This window comes from Tetrao urogallus (assembly GCF_951394365.1).
Source record: "Tetrao urogallus genome assembly, chromosome: 1".
In the NCBI taxonomy this organism is placed as follows: Eukaryota; Metazoa; Chordata; class Aves; order Galliformes; family Phasianidae; genus Tetrao; species Tetrao urogallus.
The window spans coordinates 158,575,225-158,593,764 of record NC_136813.1 but is presented as its reverse complement, the minus strand read 5'-3'; the positions used below and the strand labels follow the sequence as shown (position 1 = coordinate 158,593,764).

Here is an 18,540-nt window from a genome sequence, read left to right as displayed (position 1 = left end):
ATCACTGCCACAGTTAATACGTGAAATGGCAGTTACACTGCAGTAATTTCTGTAGTTGCTTCAGTTGTGTAAATCAGAGATAGATTCTGTCCAGTTACAGCCTGCAACTTGGAAATTAGTGCTGAGAGAGGTCTGCAGAGCCTCTTCTGCAATAAAATATGTTCATTACTGCTTCAGTAAAAGTGATGATTATTTCTTATTTCTAAGCCACTTTTCTTTGAAATCAAATGTAGCATCTAATAACACACATCCCAGTGAGTTAACTGGATGCTTTTCTTCTTGAAAAAAAAATCTGATGATTTTTCTGCCTTTCTCTTTTTAAATGTTACAATTGCAAAGCAAGCGACATTGACACTCTAGTGAAAAATGTCACTTTTCTTTCATTTACTGCTTGCTGAAGCATTTGAATGTCAAAGAGGCTTTGTCTCTTACAGCAGGTGTAGTCGAGTCACTAGTCTCTTGCCATCGAGAAAATCAGTCCAGCCAAAATCCAGCAAGGTGAGTGACACTAAATATGTGAAAGATGCCTACAAGAGAGTTTTTGTATGTGCTGAATTACAGATGAAAGTTTTTGTGCTTCTACAAATATAATAAAATCCCTTAGCTAGAATTATTTAGCATCATTCTAGAAGCTCAAAAGCTCCCTATACTAAGATATAAAAGATGTATGAGTCAATTCTACTTCTTGCCTATGCTTTGTGTGTATGGGGTGGATCCAATATGGCAGGAGGAAACCATCAGGAAAGAACTGCTGAGCTAGTTGGTGAGCTTACACGATGCAGCGCAGCCTTACATGAAAATGATGCAGTTGCAGTTTGGAAGTATGTACAGCGATCATTCTTTCTCAGCTCAGTTTCTTGGTTGAATCTTTCTCTGTGGCTTGTTGTTTGCATCTCTTGTTTTTACTTGTTAATACTATCTTTCAGGCGATAGAAACAACCTGAAGCAATAGGATGTCTTTCCTATTGCTACATGACTGTAAGTTGCCAGTCCTGAATAGAATGAAGAGAGCCATTTTAATAGGGACTGAACAAGTTAGGGAATATCTCTAGGTTGATCTCTTTCAGGACAGCCTTCCTAGGATGCTAGGTCCTTTTTTAAGCTGATTCGGTGCACGTTTACCTGTCTTGCTTTGTCAGTGCCAAAGTGCGAGAGAAAATAAGAGGTTGAATGTTCTTAGATCTGTAAGAACAATCAAATACTCTATGACCTAAACTCATTCTACTTGCTTGAAAAGTACCTTTCTTTTGCATTTACACCAGCTCTGGTTTAATGAGGTCTAATCATACACTGAAAACTGCTCATCTTTTAGATGTGGCCACTGCTTACAGAGTTCTTCATTTGATTTTTAAATTCTTGTGGAACATGAAAAATGGCAGCAGGAAAAGAGAAGGAGCTGTCATTTTTATCCATTCTTTCTTTCTGTGTAATGTTTGTGTCCCCAGACTATCCATAGTGCGCACATTCATGCTTTTCAAGAGCCTGTCATTGCCCAAGTGTTTTGCTTTAGAAGTTGGCCACCATTTAAGAATGGTGCATATGATCCCTCTGAAAGAAAAAGTCAGACTAGTGCATTATTTATTTCTTTACCTGACCAAACATGCTTTTTTTAGGTTTGTATATCGAAGAGGAAAGAGTCTTGCTCCAGGAAGATTTTCCGGGTGACTATATTAGCTTTGGTTGCTGTTATGGCACTATGGTAACAACTAATTATCAACAGTTGCCTTGTTTCTCCCTTCCCCCTTTCTAATAGTTTCATCAGAAAGAAAAATGTGATTTTTTTTTTTTCTATCATCCTTCCTACTTAAAGAACACAGTATATTAAAATTAATAGTGAATGTGTCTGGTCATATGTCAAGGTTGAAGTTGTTTTAGGAAAGTGAGGTATGTGTGTGGCACACATACGACTAATCACTGTCCATGTAAAAATGTGTGATGCACCTTGAATGCATCTTAGTGGCTCGTGCTACAGGTCAGACTTGTGAGGCTCTGTGTATTTTATGCAACTCTTCTTTGCCTAAGTACAAGTTCTGATGTGTGAAATTAAACTACCCATCCCACTGTGATGGGCACTTCTGCCACTCTGAAAATTTAACTTGTCATGTCGGATTCTTGGAAAGAAAATTTACTTGGGACATTGAGATTGCCATTTTTGTTTCAAAGCTGTGGCTCACAATTTCTCCACGTATCTTGAACTGATGTATCTTGAAACAGATGAACTTGATCTGTTTGCAATGGAAAAAATAACCATAGTTTGTTTTGAATTTATCTGTACGCAAGTACTTAATCTAAAAAATATTTAATTCAGTGAGATTTCCCCCTTCCTAAAGGGGAAGTAATTGGCTAGTTAACCCTTCCATTACTGCATTTGGGCAAGGTGTTATCACTGTGTCACTTAGAAGATTGATGTGAATTAACAGAAAAATTCTCTTTTTACAGTGCTTTGACAATATCGACCCTTTATGTACTTAGCATCCATGACAAATATCTTGAGAAACATCTTGTTTCCAGGCAAGTAGTTGAACAAATGCTAGAATTAATATTGGATTGCGGACCAATCTGTTTTGGTCCAGAACTGTGAGGACCATTTCTTAATGGTTTTTCTTTTTCTCCATCAGCAATACCTCAAGTTCTGTTGTACTCTTTCCCTCTACCACTACAGCAGGTACTGTATCTCTGCCAATCTGCATGCAAATAAAAGGCTGTTATAAATTCCAATAGACACGTAGCACTGGTGAGAATTATGTCGTATTTTCTTTAGCATTACAGGAAAGCACAATTTCTCAGAGCACACAAACTGTCAGCGGGATTCCTGATGTGAACTTCTGTGATCTTTTGCCTTGTGACAAGGTTTATTGTTGTCCAATTCATCAAGCAATGGTCAAATATCGAAGTTATGAGGAAACCAATTCAGAGAGGACACGTAAGTTGAAATGTGAATTTCTGTTATTTGCTATTTCAATACAGATTATAGGAAGAGAGTGAGGGAAGAAGCAGGAATATTTGAAAGTAGCTACGTGAGATAGGGCCTACTCCAGAGAGTTTCAAAACTGCTGATAGAACTAGTAATCATTGCTGTCAGTATTTTTTGAAATCTCTGGCCTGGTTACCTTCAAGAGTTCTGGGTCCTAAAATGTTTTGTCAGATGTCACTGTTCTTCCTGGCCATTCACAGTAAATGATTTGATGCGAACCAGAAAGATCACTAATCCCTTTAATTAACCTTTGGCTACAGTTGGCCAGGAATTCATTGAGCATAGTGAAGGGTGAATGTACAGTTTTAAAACAAAACCCAAAGCACTTAATAGTGTCACAGTGTGGTCATACTGCATCTGTTCTGTGGGCAGAAACAGAAATTCAAGTGCCAGAAAACATAAAACTTCCAGTTATAACTGATCATTCAGGCAGTGATTTTGAGTAGGGGAATATGATTTGAAGGCAGAGCTCTATGAAATAAATTATTTTTATTGGAATGAATTCTCCTTCAGATATTGTCTGCCAGATATTATGTGTGTAATATACGAGTAGGTGCATTGCTCACAACTTTTGAGACATTTATAAGAAAGAGTTTATACATAGAGTTATGTGCCAGTTGTAATCTGTATTCCTCAGTCGCAGACCTTAACACTGTTAATGTGAAGAAGTAAGTGTTAGTCTTACTAAACTCAGTATTCATACTTCTTCTTTCTTGGTCTTGGCAAAAATTTTTGCATCAACCACAATTGATGTATTGAGGTGAAACTGGGGACAGACACAGTTCAGCTTCTGAAGCACAAATTTCTACAAGGACAGGCATTGCCACTTGCTGTGAAACTCTTGCCTCATGAACTGCTTCAGTGAGGTTCGCTCAATGGCCATTTTTTATACTCCAAAGTGCTGTTGTCTGCAGTAAAGCTGCATTTTAGTGGTCTTTGCCATTCTTGTGATTAATGCCACAGTAAGCCCTGTGGCAGATGTAGCTCAGTACAACGCTTTCAAGAGGTCATATATTTAAGTGATTTGTATTAGTCTGAAACCTGAAAGAGTGTTGATTAATTAAAAAGATGTTAATCTCATTTACAAATGAGGGAACTGGAGACAGATGAAAATGAAATATGAAAACCTTCTATCCCCAGCTGGCTGCTTTTGATATTAGGTGGAAAGAGAAGATAAGAATAAACACAAAGCATTACATTCTCAAGGTCTTATGCTCCAAATAGCATTAAGTGTAGATCCAACAGTGAAAAATCAACACAGTACACAAGCTACTGGAAGATTTCAGAGCTGCCCAAGTTTAATGAAGCTGAATTTATCCCCAGACAGAAGAATGTCAATATGAAATCTAAACAGAAGGAAAACCAACAAGCTGCTTAATGTAGCTGTAGCCAAAATAAATGGAAAGCAAAATCAAAAAAGAAGAAAAAGCTGAGCATTAAGTATGGGGAATAATCAAGATAAAATGTGGATGTTTTATAATCAACTGATAGATCTGTTTCATGGAAAGCTAAAACTATTTGAATTACATGCTAACTTAAGAGTGCATGCGCAATAGACCTTTTATTGTTCTGCCATATGAAATTCTGAATTCTGTGCGTAAAGACTACTATTGAGCACATTCATTGCAGATCCTACTTTCTAACTTCTCAAATTTGTTGAGAAGGCAGCTGTTATGAGTGCTCAGCCAGAAAGGAAAGCATTCATAAGCAAGACAAAATTTATTAAGCAAAAATTCAGGACATCTTTGTGTAGTCTACCTTAATATGGCGTTGTTTCCTCATACTTTATTTCTTATAAAAACTGGATTCTCTGAAAGATTTAGACTTTCTGACTTCTGCTGGCTTGAGTGGAAATGCAAAGAATGAATACTCTTTGGCATCTGGGCCTTTCTACCAACTGCTTCCATTCCAGTAATACTCATTGCTTGCCCATTTGTGTATTTGTGTAAAAAAGTATACCAGATTTATTTGATAAGTTTGTGTGAATTGTGTCTGGACAGTGAGGTTATTATCATTTCATTCTGGTCATGTCCATACTTCTGTATTTGTTAGTGAATAAAAGTGGAACTTCCCACCCCACATGGATCTTTGAGAAAAACATCTGAGTTTCTGTAGGGGATAGAGCAGAAGCATATCGCCATTTACTGAACTCTACAGTGTTTTTTCAGTAGTTCCTGATGTAGTGGACTAGCAACTGGAATTCTACTACATGAAAAAAAATCTGTACTGGCAATTGACTCAGTTTAAATTGTTGAAATCTCAGTTAAGAAAATCTGTTTTCTTCCTAGTTTTATACAGTTTTCTGGTATCCACTTAATGCCTTCTTCCACAATCTGCCAGACAAGAAATCATAATATTAAATATTTAGTAATTCAGAGTACATGATGAGTATTCCTGCCAGCACTTGCATAGTTGAAGTATTATACCTACGGGGAAAACATCTTTCTTTCAGTGAATAATCTATTGCTTTTACCAATTGGTTTTCCTACGGAATGGTTTTCAGTTAATGAAAATGCAAACATGAGGGAGCATTCAGTGCGTTGCTAACACACCAGATAGTAGATGACTTCTAAATGCAGCACTTGCCATCTAAGTTGGTGAAACTGGCAAATCTGTATGAGGAGCAGGTAAATAGAAAATGGATGCAAAGAATAACTAGCAGCAGTAACACAGATTCATAGCAAAAAAGAAAAATGCTGGAAATCTCTGGATGTTGTTATTTCCCAGTGCAGAAATAAAATAAAAGCCAAAATCTGGAATAAATAAATGAACAGTAATGTCAATGCAGCTGTTCTGTTTCAGTCTCATGGAAATGATGCATTTTGACCCGTAATTTTTGAAAGCAGATTTTTATATAGTGAAATAGGGACTTCTGTTCTAAACAGTCACTCTAAATCAGCATGTTTCCTTTGGAAAACATGGAAATGGAGTATTTCAGTATTCTATTAATGCATGATTCCATTTTTTGTCCAAATGAAATGGTATTTGATGAAGCATATTATTTTAGGCAAGGTCCACATTTCTCAGTGCCAATTTATTGGTGACATTTCTCAGGACGGATGCTTGGCTGGCAATTAGCGTAAAAGCACAAGAACAGATTTAAACCATCTTCCATGGGCTAGAAGGGCCTTTTGCTCTCCTCAGATTCTACTCTATAATGGTTATTCGAACAATACTTTAAGGTTCACTTTTCTGGATAAGTGCTGCGTGCTGAGAAAATTAATGGAGCAAAAGAAAATTCAACAACTGAAATTTCCCAGCCTAATTCAGTGTTAGAAATTACAGAGGTGACATATCATGACCGTGGTGATGATGTTGTTAGAGTTATGTATTAGTTTCTTTGGTTAAATGACACATCCCTCTGTGTTTGAAGCACCATGTCTTGGGTCAGTCCTCAGCATCTTGCATCTCAGATTCAGAAAGCTAAGTTGTTCCTCGCCCACCTCTGCACGGCAGATGCCTACTTCCACATTTTCTCACTAATAAGAAAGAGTTGCTTTATGATCAGATTTGTGCTGAAGTGCCTGGCTGGATGTTACCTTTCAGTTTGTTTTTTTATTATGATTATTTGTGATATTCTCAGTGTGGGATAAATATTTTCTGTTAGGATATTCTTTTTTTTTCTTTTGGTGAAATATCTGAGATATCCTGCAGAATTTCAGAAAACTGTTTCTTGTAACCTACAGACATCTTTTGTCTGTAAATATCTTCTTCCTAATAGAGATGGTTTGCATTTTAAAGGTTTCTCCTGTTGGTTATAAATGCCTTTATCTGAGAGATAATTGACAAAAAAGTCTTGGGGAGTTGTATCCATATTTTATTGTTATAACTATGAAATGCTAACTTGGAGGAAATTTGTAAATACTCCTCTCACAGGAAACAAATGTGATGTGCTGCTTGGAGGAAATGCTGATGGGAGACCTGATCTTGGAACTGATTGTAAGTCCTTTTTTTTTAAAAAAAAAAACTGTTGAAATGTGTAATTGTACAAATTTGAAAGGCTGCCTTTAGGGTTGGAATTATACTGCTGGAATTTGGAGAAGTTAAAATTATTACTGGTCATTATAGAAAATTAGAGCTTAGGAATCTGTTAAATATCTGCAGTTGACTTTAATTTTCTTATTGCAATTCTTACATAGGTTTTCATAGACATTCTGGCTGCCTTCTTCAATGAGGTCTACTACTTGGCTTCAGATGCAGTAAAATGACAAGTTACTTTTTCTTCATGAGCTGAGATCTTGTAAGGTGATAGGTAGTGCTAACTCCTACACAGCAAAATGCTTAAGCATATGACTGTGGCAGAAAAAAACATGACAGAGTGTAAAGGAAATGTTTTGAGGTTGGCCTGGATGACCTACAGGATGCTAGGTCAACATCAGCTGCTGAAGGGATTCATCTCTGCCTTCATCAGTCATTCCACATGAGCAGAAGTCTTTTCTAGACTTTTCTAGTCATGTGGAAGCTCTGTTTCAAGTAGTATTTTGTTTGCTTGTTTGGTTGTGTAAAAATGTTTGATTAAAGACTGGGGAATACTTGCACAATAAAATGTCTGTATACTGACATGAACTTAAAGCAGGTTGGCACCTGGAGTCGTCATACGACTAACAGAACACAGGTTCTGTTCGTAGCTTGGATGTGTTCCAATTGGAATGATCTTGGAAAAATTATTCCCCTTCTAAGTTGTTTACAGTGGCTACTTAACTCAAAGCAGGGCCTCTGTGGCGTTGCTGTGATATATATTTTAGTGAGGCACTGTGTCACAGGGAAATGTTCTTCCACACTAGTTCTTTGGAATGAACGTGCTCAGTGTTCATCTATGTGGAAATGTGCTTGTTGGAAGTTGAGTAGATACACTCACACGTCAGCCTATAATCATCAACTTCCTCTGCAGTGTTCACAGTTCAGTGTGGAAAACAGGCTTGGACCTGCTGAAACGTGTCCTCTACGTGCTGTCACATGTAAGATATGAGCACCTCTGTACTTCAGGGAAGAGCCAGAGTGTAGCTCACTCACTGCATCCACACCTGGCTTTTCCCCATCCTATTGGCAGTGTGAATCTCAGTCTTCCTGGTGGAATTAAACCAATTCATTCCCTTCTGTTTATGGACCTCAAGACAGGCTGAGGTTGGCATAGGGTCTGAGTTGTTGCCTAATCATGCACATACACTGATGGATGCTATAGATGTATCCAGAGCAAGTAAGCTTTGTGGGATGCAGATCAGTGCAGTTACTCCAAAGCCAGATCTGAAAGCAGAAGCTGTGCAGCTGTGTCAGCATGCTGGTTCTTGCCCTGAACACTCCACAGGGCTAATCTGCCTCACAGAAAAGCCATGGCATTGTAGCTCACCATAACTAAGAGGTGCTGGCCCAAGGTGTCACAGGAAGTTTGTGGCAAGCAGGGGAACTTGATCCATCCTGGCTAGGAGCAAAATCACTCTGATGATCAGTTACTTTCCTTATCTTTCCTGGTAATCAGTGCACCAGCTGTGCTTTGAAAGTCCCTTTTTCCTCTAGAAACTAGTGTTTTCAATTACCAGGATCTAATCATCTAACTGCATTCTGTGTTACCCAAAAAGATATTACATATATGTGCATATGCATAAACTCAATTTATATACATCTGTTAATACATAAGATGTTGAGCTAATTCTGGAATGTGATTCTTTTTTGGTAGAGGTTTTTATTCCATGTTCCCATTTATTGAGCTGTAAACTTCTGCCAAATTCAGGATGTAGTTAATATGAAGTTATCAGTCTTGCTAGTGCTGTTTTTAGTTCTTCTTATTGCCAACATGGGGCACTGAGAGGACTGTTGTAGTTAAACCCAGCTTCAACTCAGCACTGTGCAGCTGTTTGCTCGATTACCCCAAGTGGGATGGGGGAGAGAATCAGAAAAAAGGTGAAACTCGTGGGTTGAGATAGAATTAAATAAGATAGAAAGGGAAGGGTGACAATAATTGTAAAGACGGAATATACAAAACAAGTGATGCACGGAGTAGTTGCTCACCATCATCACTGACCAATGGCCAGCCATTTTCTGAGCAGAAGCAGCCCTCCTAGCTGATTTCTTCCAGTTATCTCATTCAGCATGATACCACATAATATGGAACATCCCTTTGGCCAGTTTGGGTCAGCTGCCCTGGTTCTGTCCCCTCCCAGCTCATTGTACCCCCTGCAGTATCCTTGCTGACGGAGCACCGGGAAAAGCTGAAGTGTCCTTGACTCTGTGTAAACACTGCTCAACATCAACTAAAGTATCAGTGAATTATCAATGTTATTCTTATTCTAAATAATTCTCATTCTAAATCCAAAGCACAGCGCCAAACCATCACAGAGCCAGGAATGTAGCCTTGCAGCCCAGAAAGCGATCTGTATCCTGGGCTGCACCAAAAGAAGCACGATCAGCAGATTGAGGGAGGTGATCCTTCCCCTCTCTACTCTGCACTGGTGAGACCTCACCTGGAGTACTGTGTCCAGATGTGGAGTCCTCAGTACTGGAGAGATGTGGACCTGTTGGAGTATGTCCAGAGGAGGGCCACAGAAATGATCCAGGGGATGGAACACCTCCTTAGGAGAGGCTGAGAGAGCTGGGGCTGTTCAGCTTGGAGAAGAATGGCTCTGAGAGATCTGAGAGTGACCTTTCAGTATCTAAGGGGGGATCAAGGTCAGGCTGGACCAGTCTCTAAGCAGCCTGATCTAGGTGTGGGTGTCCCTGCTCATTGCAGGGGAGTGGGACTAAATGATCTTGGAAGGTCCCTTCCAACTCAAACAATTCTACAATTCTATGATCTGCAAGAAAGAAAATTCACTCTATCCCAACTGAAATCAGTGCACCGTTTTTCTATCCTACTTGGACTTTCATCAAAATAGCCTTCATTGTCTGCTCAAAAGAAAGTATTGCAGTATTATGTACATGGATATGTCTTTGAGAATGCAACAAGCATTTTTTTTCCCCTGTAACTGTAAAAGGCAATCAACCAAAGTCTTTTTACTGAAAGCTGATTTAGACCTGTAGCAACTCCTGCAGTTGCATGCAAGGGAATAGCTGCTGCTCCATTATCTGCAGTTTTATTATGATTTTATCTAAGATTTTGGAAAAAAAAAAAAAAAAAACCAACAAAAAAAAAGAAGAAAACATTATTTTTCTTATATCTTCAGGGATTGATACAACGATCAGATCCGTACAGATTTTGGAAACACAGCAACTAATTGACAGTCGCTACTGTAGTAAAAATCTACAGTGCAGGTAAGTAAATTATTTTATTATGCTTCATTATACTGGGATAGAATACAATTAAGGTGGCATGACAGTCTGGCTGGCTCTTTCTCGCTGTTGTTTCCTCTTGTGTCCATGCATTTTTTCCTACCTTTAAGTAATTTTTCTTTTTCAAATTTAAATATATTTCCATGTTTGTTTGTTTGTTTGTTTTCAAATATACCATCTGTTTTGAAATCCTATGTGCACTAATTTCATCTTTTTCAGGTCTGGAAATTACAGCTGTAGTATTCCCATTAGCAAGTACACACCCATAAATGTAGAAATCTCACTGGAAATCAAGTAAGTATAATTAAGGATAATATGATAATGTTATGAGATAGTACTTTGTTTTTGACAGTAATTCTTGCATTATTTCTATTGTGGCACTAATTTGTCCATATTCAGAGAAGTGGGACAAATCTATGCACAGGCAAATCCTTCTTGTAGACTCTTGGGTTGATCCTCTGCTGCAACACAGGCCCAGTGCCAATCACAGTTTAAGGACAATTTCATCCATTGATGTAGGTATTAAAATGCAGTAATCTTCAGGTTGAATCTAATATTCATTTGAGCAGACATGTACTAATGAATTGTCATGGATGTGGCCTTTGGCATAGGAATTTGAGCTTATTTTTGTTTGTTTGTTTTAAACATAGAGAAATATTATTAAGAATATACAAAAACAACTTATGTGAACACCTTTTCTAAACATGAAGGGTTTTTGGGACTAAGACTGTCTTTTTGCCTGTTATGCTAAGCCCTGCAAAAGGGAATTCTTGTGCAGGAATCTTCGGCAATGCGTAGCATTACGATTTATAGCAGGAAAAAGTAGCAGACTTACGTCTAAGCAGTTAGTTTCACTTCAAATATAAATCTGGCTTCATCATGTTCTCCCATGTTCTCCCATAGTAACAAATCCTTTCTTTTGGGGATCATCTCTGATAAAGGTCACTGATAGCCATAACAGCTGCCAAGGACTGCTTGATGACACTTCATGATTCCCTTGTCTTCAGTACAGTGCTTTATAAAGTTATGTATGGCCCTTAGGCCCAGCTTTTTGATTTTGGAATACAATGGTAGTCCTGAAGCAACTGCTTGTTTCATACAACAGTTGAGCATCTGTCTGTTGGGTGTATGCCATTATAAACTAATAACACAACACTCTCATGTAGGGATTAATACACGATTCCCAGAGTTTCACTGAAACAGTTGCTGAATTTATTTTGGATATTGGTTTTTGAATTTGGGGATGAGTTTTTCCAGTATGTGCCTTCAATAAAGATAGCTACAAAGCTGAAGAACAGCATAAAACCAACAAGAACCAAACAAGAGTGGTTTACTAGATTACTGCTGTGTCTCAGTACTGTAAAACACTGTGAATACCTACAAATTTGGGAAACTTTTATGCCCACAGAGTAAAATCAAAAGAAACTAACACATGATACTGACAGTCCCTTAGGACACAGGGAATGCTGTATGTGAATTCATTGCTCCCCACTGCAAAAACTGTAAATAGTCATGCCAACTTTTCCACACCTTCTGCTTTTATTTTGCCTCTAGCTATTTGCATATATGTATTCCTTTGGATCTCCAGAGTACCTTTGCTCTGGATGCATCTGGTAAGATAGGAAATGCTGTGCAATCTTTAGGGATAGTTTGGAGAAGATATGGCTATAGGGTCTTTGCTCTTGAAGAATTATGAATGAAATTCTGTTTAACACTGTATACCCAGACAAGGACACTTTTACTTCTTTTCATGATATACCTGCATGTGTACAGGGACAAATGGAAGTTATTTATATAGATCCCCATCTTAAGGCTTTTTTATGTTTGTTTTTTATAAAATTATCTGCTGTTGTGTTTAGGTGCCAGAGCACTCTCTGACATAGGCATGTGATGCCTGTGGATGACATAAGCCATGCAATTCAGGCATGTTGTAACCATTAATTTGTACAAAAACTCATATACGATAGCTTCTGGTGTGAATGTGCTTGAAGTTTGAGGAAGTTTAGTGTACATGTCTAAATTTATCTTAACAGCTGCAAAGACCACCCAGGTTTCCAAATACAAAGCTTCCTCCCTGCTTGGGGGGGGAATGGGACAAGTTTAGAGGTTGGTGGCTCAGGTTCCTTTGTATGAACCAATGAAGTAAGGTCCTTTGCTTTATTTCTCCAGAATTGAATTCTTTGGAATGTTTACCTGTGATTATATTGTATTATATTCATGATTTCTCTGTTTAAGAGTGATGAGGTAGATCCTTGTTTTTCTCTTTCTTGAAGCACAACAGAACCATTAATTATATTTCTCTGCAAAATCACATTTGGAAATTATTGCTCCTATTATTCTTCAAGACGAAACAGTGTGAAAAATTTCCAAGAAACCACACAGGTAATGTTCTTTAAATTCTTTAAACAATACTCTGGCTTACAGGAATCAACTATACACACTGCCCACCACGTGGTCGTTTTTTCATCTCTTTCATGGAGGCACTGTGCCATACTGAATATAAAATTGAGCTTCGTGTAGAAAAAAAGTATTCAGTTTTCTGATGGTTTTGGCTATTGAAACCATACAGTGCTTACATATTTTATTTGCTTTCATATCTTCACTTGCTTGTCTGTCTAACTCAACTCCAGAGATAGTTAAGAGTACTTTTCACCCAGGGCATTAAGAGAGTTGTCTAACCTCTCATCTTCTGTACTTTTCCATTATCGTCATATGGGCAGTGAAGTACAATTTTTAAGCTTTGAATTCACTAAAAAAATATTGGTAGTATTTCCCTTTATTCTGTGCAAACAGGAGTTTACCAGCAAACCCCTCTAGGGAAAATTATTCAGCGAAAAAGCAAGAAAAGTTTTCTGTCATCCTCTTGGTTGATGGGAATAAAAGTTAAAACATCTTAACTTTTCCCAGGAGAGATGATCTTGCAAACTTTCGATTGTGTCCAGTAAATTAATGAAGACCCTAAACTCCCCTCCAGTTCTCTGGAAGTATAGGACTCTTCCGTGTGACCAGGTTCTCAGATTTGTCCACTTAGCTTGGAAATGTTTATTCTGGCTAAAACAGTGGGAAAGGCTGAAGCAAGGATAGTAACACTTCTGCTAAACGGAGTAGAAGAAACCTCTGCTAAGATGAGATCTTCTAGATTTCTGATTCATGGAACCATTCACAATACGTTCTTAATTAGTTTTAAATTACTTTTTTTGCACTTTAACAGATCAGAGCATTTGGGATACGTTTGTCCTTAAATTGACATTCTGATAAACTTTTAAAATGTCTTCACAAAAAGTTACAGGCTTCTCTGCAACTGCGGCAAAGTCATCAGACTGAAGTAAATAAGTTGTCCAAGTTTTGATCTATCAGCTGCAATTCTAATAGTTCTTGAAATTAAGTCAGTCCCAGAGAGTTTTCCCGTGCAGAAATATCCTTGAAGCTTACTGCCAAAAGTGGTCAAAGTGATTTTCTGTGTCAACCTGAAATCTACATCAAAAGACTAAAGCTAACTAGCCTCCAGCAGCAGTGTGCATTAAGTTTGATGTGACTTGGAATAGAAATGCTGCCTGGTTGGATAATATTTGTCAAGAGGATTTTTCTAAGGACTGGAAGGCTTATTACCTACCAAAGGGCAGGATGGCAATCATTTAGACTCCAGGCAATATAAATATAAGTCTTATCATGTGAACACACCATCTCCAACAGAGAATGTGTCAGAAAGAAGGGAAAGATGAAGGAAACACTTGAAACTGAAAAAATGAGTTATCACAGGCATACCTAAATGGATCACCAGGTCAACAAGAGGTGAAGATTGAATTTTATTCTGTGTAGCATAAAAAATTCAGATACAAAATCTGTTATTTCAGTTATACTTGGCAGGACACTGGAATCAAAAGAAAAGTGAGATCTTCCCTTCAGACTTTTTTGAAACACTGAGTAAAAGTGCTGCTCATATCTTTAGCATATGTGTAGGAATTTTCACTGCCTTCCAAGGACTGCTAATGTTGCTGTTTCAAAATCAGCAGAATTGCCATTTGTTGCTGTTATGCTTGAAAGCTTTTGGGCCACATGGCACATCAGGGACAATCCCTACTTGCTGTGGGATTTGCTTGGAAAACTAGAGTTATACAGTTACTCAGAGCCAGCTGAGAGCTGCAGGGAGCCAGATGTCTGTCAGATCCTATGCAGAGCTGATCAGAGGAAACCCAGATTTGCAAGGTTTAAAGTCAGCACTTTGTCTTTAAATGCTCCGCCTGCGGCTATCAAGTCTCGTTATCGTAATTATTTTGCACTGCATTTATCAATGAAATGTTTCCAGAGCCTATTCTTCTCAACAGTTTCATGTGAAATCAGGTTATCTAATCTCTCTCTCACTTATCATCTAGGGACGTCAGCATATTTGGACTCTCCCACTCGCTAGGCTGTATGACAGCGCATACTATTTCCGTGTAGCCGCACCGGTAAGCCTTTTTCAAATGGGAACACAAGAGACAAATATCATTTGAGCTGAAAGGAGAAGATCCCGTATGAATCTCTTTTATTTTTCTTCTGCAGGGTCTTGTGAGCTGCTCAACAGATCCTTATTATGCTGGAATTTTTTTTACTGATTACTATTTCTATTTTTATCGGAAGTGTAACTAAAATGCTGATCACTCTGTACTTTGGAAAAAAGAAAAAAAATGAAGTTCTTGATATGAAAAAGGGACTTGTGTATGGCCCTGGATTTTTATAAGCGTTTTACTGAGTTGTATGCCATTTTCTTGTTTGTTTTGCTTTTAAATTAAAGAAAAATAAAATTTTTGACAACAACTGTAGTTCTACATTTCCAGGAACTGTTCCTAAAAGGTCATGAGGCAATAGAGTACATGACGTATAAACAAATAATCCCATCCATCTTAGTGCAGTTGCATGATAGTATACATACAGCAGACAAAAACAAATGGGTGGGAGCTCTGCTGAACTGGGATATACTCCAGCCTTCAGAAGATGGTAAGATAATAAAATGTTACTTGCAGTTAGAAGGCGTAATTCTGTCCTGCAGCAGTTTAAGTTCTCTTAGTACCTGCTGCCTTTTGTTTGTACATAAACCTACTTCTTCTCCAGAACCTAACAAAACTTCCAGGGAGAAGTGAAGCGCCGCGCAAATGTCCTCTAAATTAAATGCTGTAAATTGAGTAACAGCAGTTTGGTTCCACTGTGTGTAAATATTTCCGTCTCAGAAAGTAGGCTCTCGTTACCACTACAGTTGTGTGACTTAACAAAGCTGCAGCTGTTTGGATGAGATGTGTTTCAGGTAACTTTTCTTTAAAACTGTACAGCAGAAATGAGCTGCTTACTCCAAATTTTCTTGGTGGTTGTGATTTGTGCTAGTGTGATGAAAGAAGAGAAATATTTGAGAAGAATAATGACTTGCCTGCACAGCTTTCCAAGATGGATGTGGATACACACTTGCATGGGAAAAAGTCAAATGCAATTTCACATTAGTTGCTCAGACAAAAGGAGCACAGATGGAATAACCAAAAACAGTATGAGTAGTGATGTGGGACATGCCTAGAACAACCAACCGTTCATTTTGTGTGGAGAAGGGAAAGTAAATTTAATGGTGAGACTGTAGGCTTTCTAAGATTTATAATGTAAAAGTTAATGTATGGGCAACCTTGCTCTGCATGAGATTCTTTATTTAGTGGTGGAAAGGAAACATGAGGAAGAAAAATTAATCTCTGAATATGAGCTAACCATAGTCTTTGTAAACACCAATGCATCTTAATTGCATATTTCTTGCCTGACAAAGTGATGGCAGAGTTTAATTTGTTTCTGTTTCTATGGCTTCATTTGCTATTTCCTTTGTCAGTGTTTCTGGATTTCCTTTAAGAGTGATCTTCTTACTGATTTTTTTAGTTTTATGTGTTTCTGTTAGTGGTTTTTTTTTTTTAGCTTGGGAAGTATTTACAAAGCAGATGACATGTTCTGTTGTACTTTGAATCTTCAAATCCAAAAGCATCGTTTGTTTGTGCCTGTAGCTTTTTATGGTCTGTGCTTGACAGCAATTCCTAAGAAACATCACCCAGTCTCAGATGAACAATAATGCTGTGTGCATTTTGCAAGAAAATACAGATTGATTTTTCCAAATGAAAAATGTGGTTCTAGAGCACTCCAGAGTCTTGTTTCTCTGCCGTTTCTGTTTCTCAGTGACAAAGCTACAACAGTTGTTAATAGCAGGCATTACAATGTAATTTGAAACAAATCTTGTGATTAATGAGTTATGAATGTTTTACGTATGCTCTACCTGGACCTGCTCACAATGTGGCTGAATTGCAGAGACCTTCAGACATCCCTGAAATGTTTTCTGCTAACTTGGGAGGAGGAGGGGTGGGAGGAGCTGAGGTAAAGCAAACTCCAGCCTGGGTGACAAGCCAGATATGAATAGAGCAATCTGGTACGATTTGAGCTCGATTTCAAACCATGTTGTTCATATCAAGAATATGATACAACAATTCATATTTTTACTTGATTTTAATGCAAACTGCGTAGCCTGATTTTCAGACATTGATCTAGCAGTGGCATTTTTAATGAGGACTGAGGTCACCTGAAAGCCTGATGAGCTAAGAGAAGAGGCTATAGATGGGAAGTCCTATGGAAACAACAAAAAAAAGAGGTACAAGAGCAAAGTGAGTGATTCTGGGGTAAGTCTCCATCTGGAAAGGGCAGTAAAACTGTTTTGCCTTCAGGTGCAACCTGAGCTGAAGCTGTACACTGATCATTCTGCTCTCTGCCTGCAGCTCAGTTCATGTAAAACAGTGCTCTCTTTCATTTGGGTGAGGTCTGGTAAGTAGTGAGGAAAGTACTCCTGATGCACTGGTCAGATGATGTGAACCTACTGTGAGAAGCCAGCAACCTAAAAACTGAGTTAGGGTCTGGCACAGCACAGGGTTGAAGTAAGTGTCCTCCCTACCTGCATTTTTTTGCACTACTTTAGCTTGCTTTCTGAAATCAGAAAAATATTTGCATTAAGAATCATTAGCAAGTGAATACACCTGCAGAGTGAGAAGTTCCACACTCAGAAATCATTCACTTCTTATCTTACAAAATCCATTGGAACCTAAGACAATCCAAATAGAAATTGAAACTAGATTTGTATCACATTTACTCCTGCTCTCACTGTTGAACTTTGTGCTAGAGTACCTTAGAAGTAATCATTGTAGATATAGAAACTAGTTCCAGGATACATAGAAAAATAATCATAATTTAGAAGCTAGTTGCAGTATTTTAGACTAATTGCAGTGTTTTAAGACTTCTGTTTGGTGTGGTGCTTTATTTGAAGATGTGGCTTTTATATAGTGACAGCACAGTATACTTAGAAGCATTGAACATGTATGGTAGAAACTTGCTATAGGAATTATTATAGGAATATAGGAAACTTGCTATAGTTTGCTGATCCTACCTTCATCCCCAAATAATTCACTTAATGTCTCATCTAAATTGTGGCACAAAGAAACTAAATTTCCTGTAGAACTATGTCCTGAACCCTGACAGTGCCCTGCTGAAAAAACCCATCTGCTCTGCCATCCCTTGGATCTTTCAGCCACGTAATATTTGCTTCCTCCCACCTTCACATTGCCCCAGAGGGGACTGCACGTGTTTAACTTTAGCTGTTCAGTTTGAATGCTTTGGTCTTGGTATGTTAGTTCAAAGTCCTTGTTCAGCTTGAACTCTGTAGCTGTCTCCTACAGAGATGCTTCTTCTGCAAAAGCATGAACGTTTTTTTAAGGGGACAGCACTGATTGGAAGAAATGGTTTCGCTGCTAAATTTCAACATCCTCCTCCCCTGTGTATGCACAGTACTTGTCACTTTGTTCTATTCTAATAGATATATCTTTACTCACCGTGGAATGAATAACTTTAATGAACATTTTCAAGCCTCCGAATAATGCTCCCAATGGCAGATGCTGGCTGTGTCCCACACTTGTAAAAGCGTTTGGCTGAAAGGACAGTTCATCCCAAGGAAAGGCCAAGACATAATCATGTCCCAGTCCCAGGTTTTATCTATTTTTGTCTGCAAATTTGCTCAGATGGTGATTGCATGCCTGGGCGATGCTGTGCAGGCCCTGTGGGTGCTGCCTTCAGGGGAGGGCTTGGCCAGATGTGTAGGCTGCCCTGAGCTGTCACTGGACCACATCCTGGATGCAGGAGAGGATCAGGCACAGCAAGAGAGGTGTTCAGGCACTTTGGTTGGTCCCAGTATGTCTTACACAGATCCAGTATTGATTAAAGGATGAAAGCGTTGCTGCACTTGCAGCCTGAGGCAGCCTGATCAC

The 18,540-nt window shown here is 38.4% G+C and overlaps 1 protein-coding gene across 1 annotated transcript in view; it reads left to right on the top strand.

Moving 5' to 3' along the window:
• The window catches only part of MYRFL (myelin regulatory factor like), a gene marked incomplete at both ends in the record, with an annotated part of 42,535 nt that extends 27,669 nt beyond the window's left edge, over positions 1 to 14,866 (top strand). The window contains 11 exons of the mRNA XM_079538887.1: positions 435 to 498; positions 1,614 to 1,699; positions 2,440 to 2,511; positions 2,619 to 2,665; positions 2,762 to 2,923; positions 6,851 to 6,913; positions 10,132 to 10,219; positions 10,457 to 10,531; positions 12,511 to 12,619; positions 14,611 to 14,685; positions 14,780 to 14,866. Of these exons, the coding sequence (XP_079395013.1) occupies positions 435 to 498; positions 1,614 to 1,699; positions 2,440 to 2,511; positions 2,619 to 2,665; positions 2,762 to 2,923; positions 6,851 to 6,913; positions 10,132 to 10,219; positions 10,457 to 10,531; positions 12,511 to 12,619; positions 14,611 to 14,685; positions 14,780 to 14,866 (928 nt within the window). The remainder of the gene's footprint in view (positions 1 to 434; positions 499 to 1,613; positions 1,700 to 2,439; positions 2,512 to 2,618; positions 2,666 to 2,761; positions 2,924 to 6,850; positions 6,914 to 10,131; positions 10,220 to 10,456; positions 10,532 to 12,510; positions 12,620 to 14,610; positions 14,686 to 14,779) is intronic.
• Positions 14,867 to 18,540: the final 3,674 nt, after the last annotated feature.